This window comes from Gopherus evgoodei, chromosome 2 (genome assembly GCF_007399415.2).
Source record: "Gopherus evgoodei ecotype Sinaloan lineage chromosome 2, rGopEvg1_v1.p, whole genome shotgun sequence".
Lineage (NCBI taxonomy): Eukaryota > Metazoa > Chordata > Testudines > Testudinidae > Gopherus > Gopherus evgoodei.
Window position 1 is genome coordinate 38,130,533 of NC_044323.1, and position 16,668 is coordinate 38,147,200.

At 37.0% G+C, this 16,668-nt stretch overlaps 1 protein-coding gene across 1 annotated transcript in view; it reads right to left on the reverse strand.

Annotated features, from left to right (window-relative positions):
• The window catches only part of PLXDC2 (plexin domain containing 2), a 419,584-nt gene that overhangs the window by 191,851 nt on the left and 211,065 nt on the right, over positions 1–16,668 (reverse strand). The window contains 1 exon segment of the mRNA XM_030550413.1: positions 1,373–1,519. Within this exon segment, the coding sequence (XP_030406273.1) occupies positions 1,373–1,519 (147 nt within the window).

Sequence of the window (16,668 nt, forward strand, 5' to 3'; positions counted from 1 at the left end):
TCTGAACCTCTTTTTTCCATTATTCCCAGCCCCTTATAGACTTTTTAGCTATACCTCTACCCCGATATAAAGCGACCTGATATAACATGAATTTAAATATAATGCGGTAAAATTGTGCTGGGGGGGGCAGCTGTGCACTCCAACTGATCAAAGCAAGTTCGATATAACGCGGTTTCACCTATAACACAGTAAGATTTTTTGGCTCCCAAAGACAGCATTATATTGGGGTAGAGTTGTATTTATTTTCACCTTTTGGCTAGGCAAAACATTGCCTGAATGCTGTCATCTGTCACCCTAAATCTACTGGATGTATTATCTTCCTTGGTTTTTGAACTCTGAACTAAATCCCACAGCGATTCTTCTATCTCCTGCTTCCCTCTGAGCTTGTCACCTCGCTGGTGGGTTTATTGGTTATGGGAAATAATATGACAGAATTCAGTGGAGAAAAGAATTTTAGCTTTGTTTTTGTTCTCTCAGCCTCCAAAGACTCCTCTTGCATGTTTAAGAACACTGAGCTATCAAGCAAAGCCACCACTTGGAGATTTTTCAACTGTCAGAACCTCATCTCATTGTTGCAACTAACTGGGTGGTAGATGAAGCAAGAACTCTGAGTCACAACACAGAATCTTAATTTTCCTTATTTAATTAACGCCAATATTGACTCTTCTGTTCAGGAAGTTTCCAGTAGTTGGTCAGACATGGGAATACAACTTGCAAATCATGCAGCATCCAATTATAATTGTATGGTAGCTGCTTATTTTAGTACTCATGGTACAGGACAGTGTGATTGGAATTAGTCAAGGCAGAGTTCTAATCTAGAAATGGAATTACATCTGCCCTTTAGCTATCATCAGTTGACAAAAAAAGTTTAAATAATAGTATTCTGGCAAGAATTTAGGAGTTCTCAAAAGGAAAAGGTGGCTAGCACTTCATACAAATTTAAAGTGTAAACTGAAGTCTACTCCCTGTTGGGGTTAAACACAGGAGTTAAGCAATTTAATCTTGAGCCTAATCCTGATGTCAGTGAAGCCAGGGGCAAAATTCCCACTTACTTCAACAGCAGCGGGATTGCTTTGTGCATCACAGTTTTTGATCTAACCTTGAACAAAACTAAGGTGAATTTTCAGTTCATCTGGAAAAAGTTCCTTGAGGAAAATATCCCCTGAGGGACACTTGCAGCAGATGCACTAAAGCAACATGGATTCTTTTTATCACAGCATTGCACAGACATCCAGAGCTCTGAGCTATAACTGCAGAGGTGAACTGCCTTTAGTAGAAGTTGTCCTAGATAATTATTGATGTGTCAGTCATAGGAAAAAAATATCAATACCAGTCAAAGAGGGAGAGTATCAATGTATAGCAAATCCCTTACTGCTGCTTGCCGATGGGTATTGGACAGAATCCCGTGGATCTTCACTTTGTCTTTTTCCATTTGGTCTATGTTCACCCACAAATCCCGGCTGATAGAATCAAATGGGCCGTATGTCCTGGAAGTATAATAATTATGATCTGTATCCTCCTGTGCGGGGGGAAACACACAAACAAAACCAAGTATAGATTAAAATGGAAAATGTCTCCCAAACATTGCTAAATTTTGTCTTTGAAATACTAATTTTTATTGTTCCTTAAAGCAACAAATAAGACCAAACTGTTTCTAGGGCAAGTAAACTAATAAGGAAAAGGTACAAACCTTAAATCTAGTATAGTGTGTGTACATATATCTATATCTATATCTATATATATATAAAAATAAATAAAATAGGAGGCAAGTATTTGCCTTGCATGTATAATCTTATCTTACAAATGAAATTTTAGTCATTCCCAAAACTCAGATACATAGCTGCTGTAAAGGCCTTACTGAAATCTGTGGGAAAATGAATGCTGACTTCCAAGTGAGTGATGGCCAGTAAAACCCCTGTAACAACTTCTCCACTTTAATAACAGCAACGAGCAGTACTACTTTCAGCTAATGGCTTTAAAATAATGGAATTTTTAATGTGTTTTCCTTTTATTGACCTGCTTTTTATTAGAATGCCCATTATTGATAATAAAAATTGGTTTTTGGTATGTGTCAGACTACTCTATTATTTCATCTTAAATTATCATGAGATTATTATTTTTTGTACGTGTTCCACTCAAGACGGAGATCTAACTACTTAATGGATTCTGCTGTACCAAAGCCAGAATGTCCATCTCTCTAGTGCATGTTTATTAGAGGAATGAACTAGAGCTGTATGAATAACTGATATTTTGGTTTGCTGGAAGTTCTGAAAAACTTCTTCCAGTTGACCAGAATCAAAGTTTGTGTGTGCGTGTCTGTCTGACAAATCTGAAAAGTTGGAAACAACTTTGGGGGTCAAATTAAATATTTTGTTCAACTAGAAAATGAAACTTTTCATTTTGAGTATTTTAAAAAAAGTGAAGGAAATGAGAGGCTACATTCACAAAAAAAAAACCACAAAACCCAAACCAAATTAAAAAAACCCAGAGAGGAGGCGGTGTCCCTTATAACCTTTAACCTAGTGCTTAGGGCACTCAGCTGCGCTGTAGGAGATTCATGTCTGAATCCCTGCTCTGGAGCAAGAACTGTAACCCAGGTCCTCCAAAGCCCAGGTGAATACTCTAATCAGCAGGCAATGGAATCATTCTCACTCTCTTTCTGGCCAATGACTATTCTACTGTTTTATTCAAAGTAGAACAGCTGCAAGAAGAGATTGAGAGGTACCTTCCCAGAATACCTTATAATTGCTTCTTTATGAATGGTGGCAAACTTCCTTTGTGAATCTAGACTGAAAATATGAAATGTTTTGTTTTGATGAAATAAATCATTTCAATTTTTGTTTTTCGTTTACTCCAAAACAATTTGCCAAAATTGACACCAATTCAGAAGTATGTTTCAGTTGACCTGAATCTGCATTTTGGGGGGAAAAATGTTTCACTGAAAAAATTCACCCAGTTCTAGGCTCTACCCCTATAAAATCGTAACTGTTCAGGGTAGTAAATTACCATACATATATTTTGAACTAAAATTCCCAGTTCTGCGGTTTCTAAACTGACAGTACTTAATGATCATGCTTAAAACATCCCCAGAAGCAAAGTCAAAGGTAAAATATGTGAGGACTGAATTTGCTATAAATGGATCATACCATTAAGTGCACCAAGTTCTGCAGCTGCTTAAAACAGTGACAACTTTGTGATGTTTCAGAAGAAGTTCAGTGTCTATGTCCACTTCTGCAATGCTATCTATGGTGCACATGATGGCCAAGACACTCAAAAGTGACAAGTTATTTTGAATGGCCAAGTTGAGCATCCACCACTCTGAAGTTCAAGCCTTTTTCAAAGCATCTCAAGCTGAGCACCTAAAATCTGAGGCACTCAAATTCACTAGTCAATTTTGAAAATCTTGGCCAGTGAGCATAATAAAACAACTAGCCCAATAGTACTCCAGTAAGTAAAGTCATTTATGTTTCTAAACTGCTTTGAGATCTTTGGATGGAAGCCTCAACACAAGGATTAAGTATTGGTAGTATAACATGCAGAAAAATGTAACACTCTACTCTGTGGCAATCAGCTTATGCTCAATAGCACAAAATTGTTACCTTTCTTCAGCACACAAAAGATGTTGAAATTTGACATTTTTATGTGTGTGTGCACGTGCATGCGTACACACACACACACACACACACACACTTTGTATAATAATAGTGTTCAAAAGCCCCAGCCAGGATCAGGATCCCATTGTGCTGAGTGCTGTAGCATGGATTAAAACATAGCCCTCGTCCTGAAGAGTTTTCCATCTGCTTTAAGATAACATACAACAAGTGGGTTTAACAATCAATTGGAAAGGAAAGATAGGATGGAGGTAACATGGATAGGAACAATGGGATAGAAGCAATGATAAAAATAGATCCATAATAATAATTAGCTCTTATATAGCACTTTAGAGAGGAGGTCAGTATTATTCCCTTCCCACACTCCCACATTTTTGCAGGTGAGGAAACAGAGGTACAGAGAGGGGAACTCTCTTGCCCAAATCATACAGCAGGTCTGTTACAAAGCCAGGAATAGAAGCTAGCCCTCCTGCATGCCATGCCAATGCTCCAGCCACTATACCACTAGCCATGCAACAACAACAAGTAGACTTCAAGATAATTGTATTTAAAAATAAATTTTTCAGACATAATTCTGGTGCTGTTGGCCAAATGGAGCTTAGGTTTAGAAGGGTCTTAAGGCGAGGATAAGAAGCTTGCATTCAGTGGAGTGGAGAAGCGAGGAGCTCAAAAAGTGGAGGAATGACATGACCGTGGGCCAGGAATACAATCTTAGCAGTCATGTTTTGCATGCAAAGGAGGTGTGTGTCAGGAAAGCTATACAGGAGGCTAGAATATTCAAAACAGGAGATAAGGGCCTGGGTGAGAGTTTTCGCAGCATGTACAGCAAGAAAAGATCAGGTCTTAGAAACATTGTGGAGAAAGAAATGGAAAGATTTGGAAATGGCCTGGATGTACAGGTCTAGAGAAACGTTAAAGGGAAAACCCAAATTATGTGCTCAAGGGACTGAAAGATGGCGGGACTATCAATGACTTTATGGAGCTGGCTTCCAGCATTTTCCTTTCTAGCTTCACATTTTCTCCCCTTTACAAAGGAACTTGAGTTGTGATCCAAAGATTTTACAATCTGCACATCTACTTGTGGATCTGCAACATCCACTGCAGCTGGATATCCATATTTACAGCTGAAACTAAAGAACTTTACAATTGCTGATAACTGCGTGGCATCTGCAGAAGAATGGAAACCAGTGGACTTGGGGATCTAACTGGATTAGATAGTCCTGCTAATATTATGTAATAATAATACAAGCTGGTAGCTTGTAGGATGCCTAAAAGGAAGAGGATCAGAGGGATGGAAAACAAAGGTGCTTAAGTGACAGCCAGAGACTGAACTTATCTAATGTTCCTGTTTCTTTTTCTTTCTCTTTCTCTTTAATTGTTTTCCTTTGTCACAAATCGTTGTAACTGTCAGAAATAATTTAAATGAAAGTGGTTTATAGTCTACTTCTAGTTGTGACAGGATCACACACTTATTGCCTCAATGGCAGCAAGAAATAGCGTGACAGGATTACATACTTCTGTTTCTAGTTTTCTTCACCAAGCAAAGTAATTGAATCTTACTATTGAAATATGCTAGATTTAGAGTTAATTAAAACCATTACCATTAATTTCAAACTTTCTCTAGTCAAAGGACAGCCTGGAGTAGATCAAAAGCAAGTGCTTTTGAGGATAGGATTAAAATTCAAAATGATCTGGACAAACTAGAGAAATGGTCTGAAGTAAATAGGATGCAATTCAATAACGACAAATGTGAAGTACTCCACTTGAGAAGGAACAGTCAGTTGCACACATACAAAATGGGAAATGACTGCCTAGGAAGGAGTATTGTGGTAAGGGATCTGAGGGTCACAGTACATCAGAAGCTAAATATGAAGTCAACAGTGTAACACTGTTGTAAAAAAAGCAAACATCATTCTGGGATGTATTAGCAAGAGTATTGTAAGCAAGACAGGAGAAGTAATTCTTCTGCTCTACTCTGCGCTGATGAGGCCTCAGCTGAAGTATTGTGTCAAGTTCTGGGCACCATATTTCAGGAAAGATGTGGACAAATTGGAGAAAGTCCAGAGAAGAGCAACAAAAATGATTAAAGGTCTAGAAAACATGACTTATCAGCTATTTGTCATTGTGTTATGTGGTGTTGTGGTCAATTCATATGCTATTTCATATATAATCAATGTATGTTAAATAGATTTAAATTGTAGGTCTATAGAAATATAAGGATGACAAGTATTTAGGAGTGATGAGTGTTTATTAGGTATATAAGTAAAGCACTGCTGGAAAGCAAAGCCTACAGGCTCAGATCTGTACGATTTTAGCTTAGCCAGACTAGGCCATAGGCTTAAGAATGCTTGACATGAATGAGCGACCAAGGAATAACTATCCAAGGAAGGTCACAAGATTACTGTAAAAAAATGTGCCAATAGGTGATGTTATGGAACAGTAGATTGCAATAGATCGCAATATATTGTCCAAGACCACAAGACACCTGATTGTAACATCTTTGAATGTTCTGTCCTGACTACAGGTTGCCAAGGACACATGTTGTGCATAGATTCTAATGACAATAAGAGGAACTAAGAACAACCTGTGAAAAATGGGATACCCCGATATTCATGGGGGATGGAAGTACAGATAAGCAAAAGAGGGTTGAAACTCTCATGCATATACATATGGTGTTAGGTGTGGTCATAACAACAAGATAAGAGAGGTTCCCTGGTTGGGTAAAAGTGGGAAGACCCCAAAGGATGACCCATGAGAAACCCTAGTAGGAACAATCCCTCTTCTGATGATCATCTATTGAGAGATCCATCGGACTCTGCAATATCTTTGAGGATGTGAGTATAACTACAGTCTTAGTCACTGCATGCTTTTTTGTAGGATTTAAATATGCACAGGTAATTGTAACATTACTTACTGCTTTAATAAAACTTGTAGTACTGTTAAGACTTTGTACTTGTGTCTGTTTCTGTGGTCACTATCTTTGGACTTCCAGTGTTCCTAGAGCCTTCAAATTTGAGAAAATCACCAGAGGTAGTTTTCACTCTGTTGAGCTTGTAACTGTAGCAACAGGAGCTGAACCCATGGTAGTTTAATACAAAATTACTAAATTCAATTTAAATAAATAAAAAGGCTAAAGGGAAATATACTGACCATAAGTTTTGCTTTATTTGGAAATGACAACTTATTAGCAGTTGTTACTGATGCACTTCACTCACAGCTGTTGCAGATGGAGGTACTTTATGGTTATCTTCTGATGTACCCTATATGCCAAAGTGCATTATCTTCAGTGATGACATTTAATAAGCAATTTCTAATATCCTCAAAAGCTCCAGATTTGTAATAAAAGTAAACATAAGTAAAACCATACTATCAGAAAGTACTTTTCTTTCCGAGTGGTTAGAGTCAAGAGTTATTACTGTTCTGGTAGATGATTTAAAAAAGGGACAGTAAATTTAAAGCTTCCAAGTCTAATTCATCATTCAGATGACATAATTTTTCCACGGAAGGTAAAATTTAGGTTAATAGCATCATAGAGACCGAAGGAAGAGTTCAATTCCAGAGATAAACAAGGATAAGGGATTACAAAATAACTATAGCATTATTTATCTTAAGCAAAGCTAATTTGCAGTTAAAGCGCCACAAGGACTTTATTTATTGACAGTTTCTAATAACTGATCAAAACTATTCCATTTACTGTCTCTAGCAACCAAATGACTACATAGTTCCCCCCGCCCCGCCCGCCAAGGCTGTAATATTAAGGGCAAATAACTGCTTTATAAGAGTATTTTAAATGGTACCTTGATCCATGCTAAAAGGAGAATCTTTTAACGTCTTGCAATCAAACATTAATTATAGCCTTCAGCTCAACAACCAAGTCAATGTGTATAGAATAACTGATGTATAAGTAGCTATTAAGTTTTGTGTAAAAAAAACTAGTCTTATGCACTGCCGTAATTCAGATACATGAACTTCATGTATTTCTAAAGAAAAAATAAAATTGTTTCAACAGGGATGATGTAAGGAAACCAGCATCTGCCCTTTCAACAAAGGGTCTAAATTCATTCTAAACATCTTTCTCACAGACAACACACTGTGACTACACTGTTAAATGCCCTTTTATTGTAATCCCCATTTCTACTATTTGTAAATCATACAATGGCTGGACTTGAGCAGCTGAAAAAGAATGGTGTAGGTAGCCTAACATTAGTTCTGGTAGAACTCCAGCGCCCCTTTTATTTTTTTTATTTTTGGTAAATTAGAGAATTCCGGTTCTATTCCACGTTCCTACATCACATAATTTGGTACATATACTTCCAGTAAAGAAATCAACACAATGATTGCTGGCCTTAATACAGTGCCCAGCTAACGAATAATGTTTTATTTGTATCAACAAGCATCTATGGCTTATCATTTTTATTCTCTGATTTATGGTTCTCTGTCAATAGTATATCTTTTTTGTAATACATTCTATTAATAGAGTCTAGTTATATAAGAACATTAAAAAGCACTATACTAGAATTGATGCTAGTGTTGGGTTCAGACATTGTATTTTTAAAAATTTATTATTATTTATTTCCTTAGCTTTCTGAGACATGAGTATGTAAGTCTGCAGACCTTGTAAAAATCAGTGATGGCAGTATAAAAGCAATGTAGCTATTAAGGAATCAGAGCAAACTTTAAAAATATTTCAAATGCAGTAAAAGCTTGACAGAAAATAAACAACATGCAGAGAAAGATGCCAACTCTTGTTTCATCTAATTTCGTGTAGGAGCAAAAAATGGAATATTTCTAGCGAGCTAGATGTTTGAACACTATTTTCGGAGGTACTTTTTGTTGTCCACCTCATCTAGAGCAGTAGCCTTGTCCATAAATATGCTGTAAGAGGTAGCTTCCCCAGATTTTTGAATACAGCTTTTACTGAAATGATTTCCCCAGACTTTTTCAGTTTGGTTAGTGGGATTATTGCATTAACCATCTTTCAACTGGTGTGATATATAAAGGGGATGCCGAACAGAAACTTCCATCATATTTCTTCCCTGCTTCATGAACAACTTATTTGTCACCACTGCTAATTATGTAAATCATTAACAACTCATCTTTGTTGGAGTTGGACTCCTCCTACTGTGTGTAAACAAAAAAACCAAAAAACACATAAAATTTAATTTCACACTGTTTTGACCAGTGAAGTTGCATGGTGACCTATACAATTCTAGTAGTCTTACTGGGTCTGATTTATTCAGAAGGGTTGAACACCTGTAATTCCCATTGCAGTGAATGAGTGTTCAGTTCCATTGCAGATCATACTTGTCCTGTATTTGTCAAATTAAATAATAGAACACACAGACCATATGGTGCATGTACAAATGCATCAGAATATAATCTAAATTCCACAAAACCATTTTCCTGTTCCAGCAAAAAATTAGTCTCCTTTCACAGATTAAGATTTCCAATGTGTGGCAGAGAATTAGGTGAGCTTATTGGACAAAACAAACAGTCCACACCCAATTATTAAGCTTACTCAGTGTAATGTTTTTTTAAGAAAAAATTGAGGGCAATATATCATCACCTTATTCAAATATGAAGTATAAGTAAAATAGAGCAGGATAGGCTAGTGATCAGTTACCCAGTCCTGGGGTGCAGTTAGGCTGTTTCTGTTATCAGGTCCATACTCATTTGGCTGTTTGATCCTGCATTGTTCCCTCTGGGTGAGTAATTAACACTCTTTTATCCCTTATACACCTACATAACTCATACGTCACACACGAGCCATCCTTGTTCTTGCATGTATTACCTAACTGATCACTCATCACCCTTATCCATACTTGGTATATTTCAAGTTATATACAGCCTGCATTTTCATAATCACAGACAACACTTTTCCTGACTGGGTTACACTTTCTTAGCATACCTTGGTCATGCACCCCTCCACTCATATTATCTAGATAGCTTATTTCATTGCGCCAGGTGTTTTCCTGTTTTTCTCCAATTTAACTATTCTTGTGGCTTTGTCCTTATTACCACTTCGGGTGTGGTGTAATGGTCCTTGGCACCAAGACTATCAATCATTGTAGCAAGTTTACTTATATAACTTCTGTTTAGTTATTAACTGTATATGACCTTCCAACACTTTGATTTTTTAAAAAGCTGTTACAACTAACCATGCATGATGTTCATATCTGTAATATTTCAATGTAATAACCACTTAATGGCTCCAAAATATATTCAGATTGCTAGTTAGGTCTCTGGCCAAGGAAGCAAGTGAAATGAGAAACTAGTTAACCTGTAAATTATCAGCAAATAGGACAGAAAAGCAACTTCCATTTGGATGTACAGACACCATGAGCTGGTTACAATATAATCACTTGTGACTTGGTAGGAAGAGTCAGAGCATGTGCAGATACAGAAATCATCTGAGAATTCTTTAATTAAGAAACTATCACTCAGTATTGATTGTTCCTTTAACTCTTTTCCCTTGATTAATTATTATTATTATTAGTTTAGTTTAATTTTTTGAAGTGAACTTGTCTTTTTAAAGGTGCCTTACTGACAGCCGTGGAGATCGGAATTATCTGTTTATCCTCAGGACAGATAATTCATGGGAAATATTGATGCTGCCCTGCCAATTTGCCTCTTGTCAGAATTGAAGGAACCACCCTTTAGGAATGAGAGGATAAGTCTCACTATCTCCCTTAGAAACTGATCCACAGCATACTGAAATCAACAGGAAACTTGAGAGTACTTGCTCTCTCTGTGCTGAGTATAGAAATTGGTGCCAATTAGTGACAATGCAGGGATAGTTTCTGTGATGTGGAGACTTATACACAAGAACCTAGACTAAGCATACTAACTATACTTTTCAAACTCATAAGGTATTAACCCAACATGAGGTAACTATTTTAGACCTCATTGAGGTGGTTAAAGATTAATTAATCCAGAAGTTAGTGGTTGCCTAGCGAACAGGTGATCATGACCTGATTATATTCAATATAGGCAAACAGAGGATGGTACCAGCCAGAAACATGAATACTTGGTGGTTCCGAAGGTCTAATTTTTCAAAGTTGTGGAAAATTATGAGTGAAATTGAGTAGGAGGAAAAAATTTAGACAAAAAATTTTAAATGAAAATTGAGAGGTCTTTAAGAAGAGTTTCAGATGGCCAAAAGGCCACAAATCCACAATCAAGAAAGAGAACAGCTTTTGGTTGAGTGGCAAAGTGAAGACAGCAATTAGACATAAAAAAGACAATCTATAACAAATGGAAAAAATGAGGAAGAGATAGCAATCAATATAAATTAGATGTTATAATGTGCAGAAAATTGATAAGGAAAGCTAAAGACAGGGGAAAGTCTTTGGCTTGCAAGCCTAAGGACAATGAAAGATTATTTTTTAAACATATATTAGGAACAAAAGAATTTTTAGCAATGGTATAAGTCGATTACTACATGGAGCATGTAAAATTGTTAATAAAGATCCAGAAAAAGCAGAAGTGCTAAATAAATAATTTTGTTTTATATTTGAAAGGGAGGAGGGGAAGGAGAATGTGCTTGTATCAGAGTGCAGTGAATTATTTTCCACTAGAAACCCTGTTTACCCACATTCTGCCATTATTTCATGCAATCTTGGATGACCCAGCACATGTTCTTCATTTTAAGAACACTTTCACTGAAAATCTGACAAAATGCAAAGACCCAAGATTTAAGAATCTGAAGTGCCTTCCAAAATCTGAAAGGGATGAGGTGTGGAACATGCTTTCAGATGTCTTAAAAGAGCAACATTCTGATGCAGAAACTACAGAACCCAAACCATCAAAAAATAAAATCAACCTTCTGCTGGTGGCATCTGACTCAGATGCTGAAAATGAACATGAATTGGTCCTCACTGCTTTGGATCGCTATTGAACAGAACCCATTTGTCAGCATGGATGCATGTCCTCTAGAACAATGGCTGAAGCATGAAGAGGCATATGAATCTTTAGCGCATCTGGCATGTAAATATCTTGTGACACCAGCTACAACAGTGCCATGCAAATGCCTGGTTTGCAGGTGACATTGTAAACAAGAAGCGGGCAGCATTATCATCTGAAAATGTAAACAAACTTGTTTGTCTCAGTGATTGGCTGAACAAGGAGTATGACCTATTGGACTTGTGGGCTCTAAAGTTTTAGATTGTTTTATTTTTGAATGCAGGAGTTTTTTCATACATAATTCTATATTTGTAAGTTCAACTTTCATGATAAAGGGATTGCACTACAGTACTTGTATTAGGTGAATTGAAAAATACTATTTCTTTTGTTTTTTTACAGTGAAAATACTTGTAATCAAAAATATAAAGTGAGCACTGTACACTTTGTGTTCTGTGTTGTAATTGAAATCAATCTATTTGAAAATGTAGAAAACATCAAAAATATTTAAATAAATGGTATTCTATTATTGTTGAGCAGTGCAATTAATCACGATTAAATTTTTTAATCTCTTGACAGCCCTAATTTTAATACAGCAAAGTTATACATCTAGAAATAAGAAATGTAGACCATAACTATAGAATGGGGAGATGTATTCTGAAAAACAGTGACTCTGAGAAGGATTTAGAGGTCATAGTAGAGATCCAAATGAATATGAGCTCTCATTGTGACGTTATGGCAAAACAAGTATATTCATGCTCATGGAATGTGCCCTCCAGTACAGCCTGAAGGGTAGAACTCTAGCTAGTAGTAGCCGTTGGAGCCCTCTCGTGCCTCCGTAGCCTCTCTCCTCCATGAATGACAAATATTCCAGAGAGGAAGTATAAAAGGTGTGTGGTTGCTCCAGCTGCCCCATTTCCTTCTGCCCCGTGACTCCAAGCCCTTTGGTAAGTAGGACTCCGAGGTAGCGGGAAAAGGCAGGCAAGGAGTGTGAATATGAAGAATCCATCTTGAAGAACCTCAGTTACATGTAAATAACCTTAATTTCTTCAACTGTTCTCCACAGAGTCCCACTCAAGGACAGATTAATAAACAGTACTCTGATCACGGCCATTGGGATCCTGGAGTCCTAACTGAATAAGGACTATAAGACTTTGTTGCCAAAACTAGCATCAAATCTGACCTCAAATCTAAGCAATAGTATTAGTAAAGTGAACAGAAGTCCATGTTACTGCTGTACTTATTTTTATTAGAGTTATATGTCTAGAAAAAGCCATAGAGTCTGCCTTTGATCTAGTAGAATGTGTTCTGTTTCCCTGAGGAACAGATAAACTCTTTGGTTCATAAGTTTCATTAACACAAATTCTAACTCAACTTGAAAGTGTTTGTATAGAAATAGTTTTACCCTTTACCTGTATCTCTCTCTTCAATAAACGAGCTTGGAGCCTGTCTAAGTGGCTTAGTCCTGTCTAAATAAAAAGCTAAAGCTCTTCTAATATACAACATGTAATTTAGCTTCCCTTTCTGAGCATGAAGCTTGGGGAAAAAAGCACTAGTGAAGTTGCATATTGTCTTATGTGAAAATCTGAGACCTCCGTCGGCAGAAATGTTGGGTGAATATGAAGAATGATTTTATCTTTTTGAAAGACAGTTAATAGTGGATCAGCCACTAATGCATATAATTTCTTATACACCTTGAAGCAATTATCTTAACAGACAGATGAAACAAAGCACAACTGCCCAAAAGGTTCAAAGAGAGGTCTCATCAATTGCTAAAGCACTAAGTTCAAATCGCAAGATGGAACATGGTGTCTTATTAAGACCTTTTAAAAAACATTTTGACTACATCGTTAGTGAAAACTGTGTTACCAGTTCCAGGAGCATGCTATTCTGACATAGCTGAAAGGATAACTTCACAGAAGATAGTGAAAGAGCTGTTTTTTTAAGATACAATAAATATTCTCATATATAACTAATTGGTACTGTGTACGGGTTTATACCATACATGGAAATCCACAACATTTTCCACTTATGACTATAAGACTTTCATGTGGACTTTTTTCTGGAATGTAATCATACATTTTGCACTTTTAATGAATAACATTTTTCTAACAACCTGAGTGTTCTATTCTCCATGTTGTTAGATGAAGAGACTGAAGATCCAGATGTTAAACCATCCCGTGTTGTTGCGACAACAAGTCAGGTACTTATGGTAGAGGCTCTACTAGTCCTCTTGATAGGCAGATTAAGTCTGGGGATCATTGCTGTATGGTCTATGGTTTCACATTTTTTCCCCAACTGTGGACCCTAAGATAAACATTTATAGAGATGCTCATAAAAGCTCTTCTCTTCACAATGATCCCTCATATAAGTTATTCTCACATAGGGGCAGGGAATGCTTTATATACGGACTTACAGGGCCGTTTTTCCCCCACCACTACAGAAATGAAAGATATGTGAATAGTCTGTGCCTGTGTACAGCAAGAGGAACAGTATGTGTTTTCACTCTCCAGAACCCCTATTTAGGGCATGGGAAAAACACCAAGAGTAGGGGAAGAAGGGGCAGGCTGCTCCAGGATCTTTCTGTAGGCCTAAGGAGACTCCAGTGGCCCCAACTCAATGCCTGAATCTGCTGCTCTCTGTTTTACTCTGCCGATGGAAGCAAAGTGGAGCACTTAGAGTCCAAGTCATAAATTTGAAAAAGAAATTAACACTAAAAATCAATGACATCTCACAAGAGTTTCTTCACATTTCATGTGTAGGAGAAGTGTACAGAAATCTGTGAAAGATGTGGCTAAGAGACAGTTGGTTACTGACTAGTGTCTCCAAAAGCAAAAATGGTATTGTGTATCTAAACTTCTTTCATATATTTGCTCTAAAAAAAACATGTGTGCACTGTTTAACGAGACAGGATTTATAAAAGGCCATAACTTCACTCTATGGTTACATTAGCAAAAACCACTGCAAGCCTGATCTAATTCCCACTGGAATCAACAAAAAGCTTTTCACCATCTTCAGTAAAGTTAGATCAGAGCCCAAGTGCTGAAGTTTATTTACTACTAGTCATTTGAGCACAACTTAATAAGGCATCAGCAGAAACCCTTCAAAAACTAAACATTTTTAGTCCATTTTTTGGTAATTTTTTACAGAAATGCACATGATCTTTCTACAATATCACGTTCACCTAGTAGAAGTAGATAAACCCAGACCTCTGGTTTTTACAGAGCCTATCAGTAATAATTACGCATTCATATATGTATCTAAACCACCACAGTGTCTGTTGTATAAATCAAAGCAGTAGAAATCTAGTAAGAATGGCTGTTCTCATGTGATTTCCAGCATTACCAGTCACTCATGGAAGTGGAGGCTGGCTAGTCCTCATCACATCTGTTAGAAGACAGAGGGCATCACAGGATGAGGCCTAGATAGGTTTTATTGTGGATGCAACTGCATCAAGGGTTCTACTTTCAAACATTGATCTGACTGAATCCAAGAGGGATATGAATCTGATATTTTCAATCCACACTCCCTTGGTTTCATTTTAAAAAATGTTTGTATCCAAACTATAAAGTCTTTTGTTACCTAAGGACACTTTGGTAATTTATGTGAGGGGAACTGGCAATCCTACAGCACTCCTACCAGAGAAATTACAAATGGCAACCTTGTTGGCAGTCCCATCAGAGAAGTGTCGGATTGAATTACTTTCTCACTCTTAGAACTAGTTCCTCAAGCTCAGAGTTGAGCTATACCCATTCACTGGATAATGTAGAAGAATTCATACCATTGTCTGTACTGTCTCAACAGAAGGACAACTTTTTGGGAGGAGTTGGGGGGGGGGAGTAGGGAGTAAAATGGCGGCGGGGGAAGAGTCACACAAAACAAACCATTTTAAGTGGGACATCCAGACAGAAAATTATTAGATTTTGGTGGTTCTGACTTTGCTCTTCTCTTTAGGCCAGTCTTACCCTCTATGACTCTCAATCTAGCACTGCGTTCACTTTAATTTTAAAGAACCATTTGTGACATGATGAATCAAAGAATGAAAAATTCAAGGCTCTTAAATTTCAAATATCAGTAAGCAAGCTTCACAAATACAAAAATGATTGCCTGCCAGAATAAAAGACACAATTAAACTGCACCTAACGAGATAGTGTCCAAAGAAAAGGGAGCTATTTATAGAAATTGTACTGTATGACTAACCTTGAAACAAAAGGATGAAGAAAATTTTACGTAATCAAGGAAATGGAGTTGGACATTAATAGGTATTTCATCCTCTCACTGTAAACTGAACTACTGGGGTCTGAGTTTTAACAAATACATGATCATCAAAACATTGCTATGGGAACATCAAACTCACAGCCCAATTGTATTTGTGAATGAACTGAAGATACTGCTTGTATACACATAGAAAAAATAGCACATATTACATCCAACTGGATGGCAAGTGATAAGAACAAAACATACTAAGCCAACTTAATTTCTTTCAACAAGATTACTGGCCAAGTGGAGGGGAGAAAGCAGTCGGCGTTATATATCTTGATTTTAGTAAGGTTTTTTGAAACAGTCCCACATGACATTTTCATAAGCAAACTAGGAAAATGTGGTCAAGATGACATTACTCTAAAGTGAGTGCACAACTGGTTGAAAGATTGTACTTAGAGTAATAAGCAATGGTTCCCTGTCAAAGTAGGAGGGTGTGTCTAGAGGGGTTCTGCAAGGGTGAGTCCCAGTTCAAGTACTATTTAACATTTTCATTAATGAGTTAGAAAACAGGGTGACAATATGCTCATAAAATTTACAGATGACACCAAACTTAGAAGTGTTGCAAATAACTTGAAAAATTGGAGAATGGGTCTGAAATCAACAAGATGTAAATTCAGTAAAGAAAAGTGCAAAGTACTACCTTCAGGAAGGAAAAAATCAAATGCACAACTACAAAAGGGGAAATAACTGACCATGTAGTTGTACTGCTGAAAAGCATTTGGGGACTATAGTGGATCATAAATTGACTATGAGTCAACAATGTGATGCAGTTGCAAACAAGGCTAATATCATTCTGGGGTGTGTTACAAGGAGTCTTCTATGGAACACATGGGAGGTAACTGTCCCACTCTAATTGGCACTGGTGAGGCCTCAACTTTAGGAAAAATGTGGATAA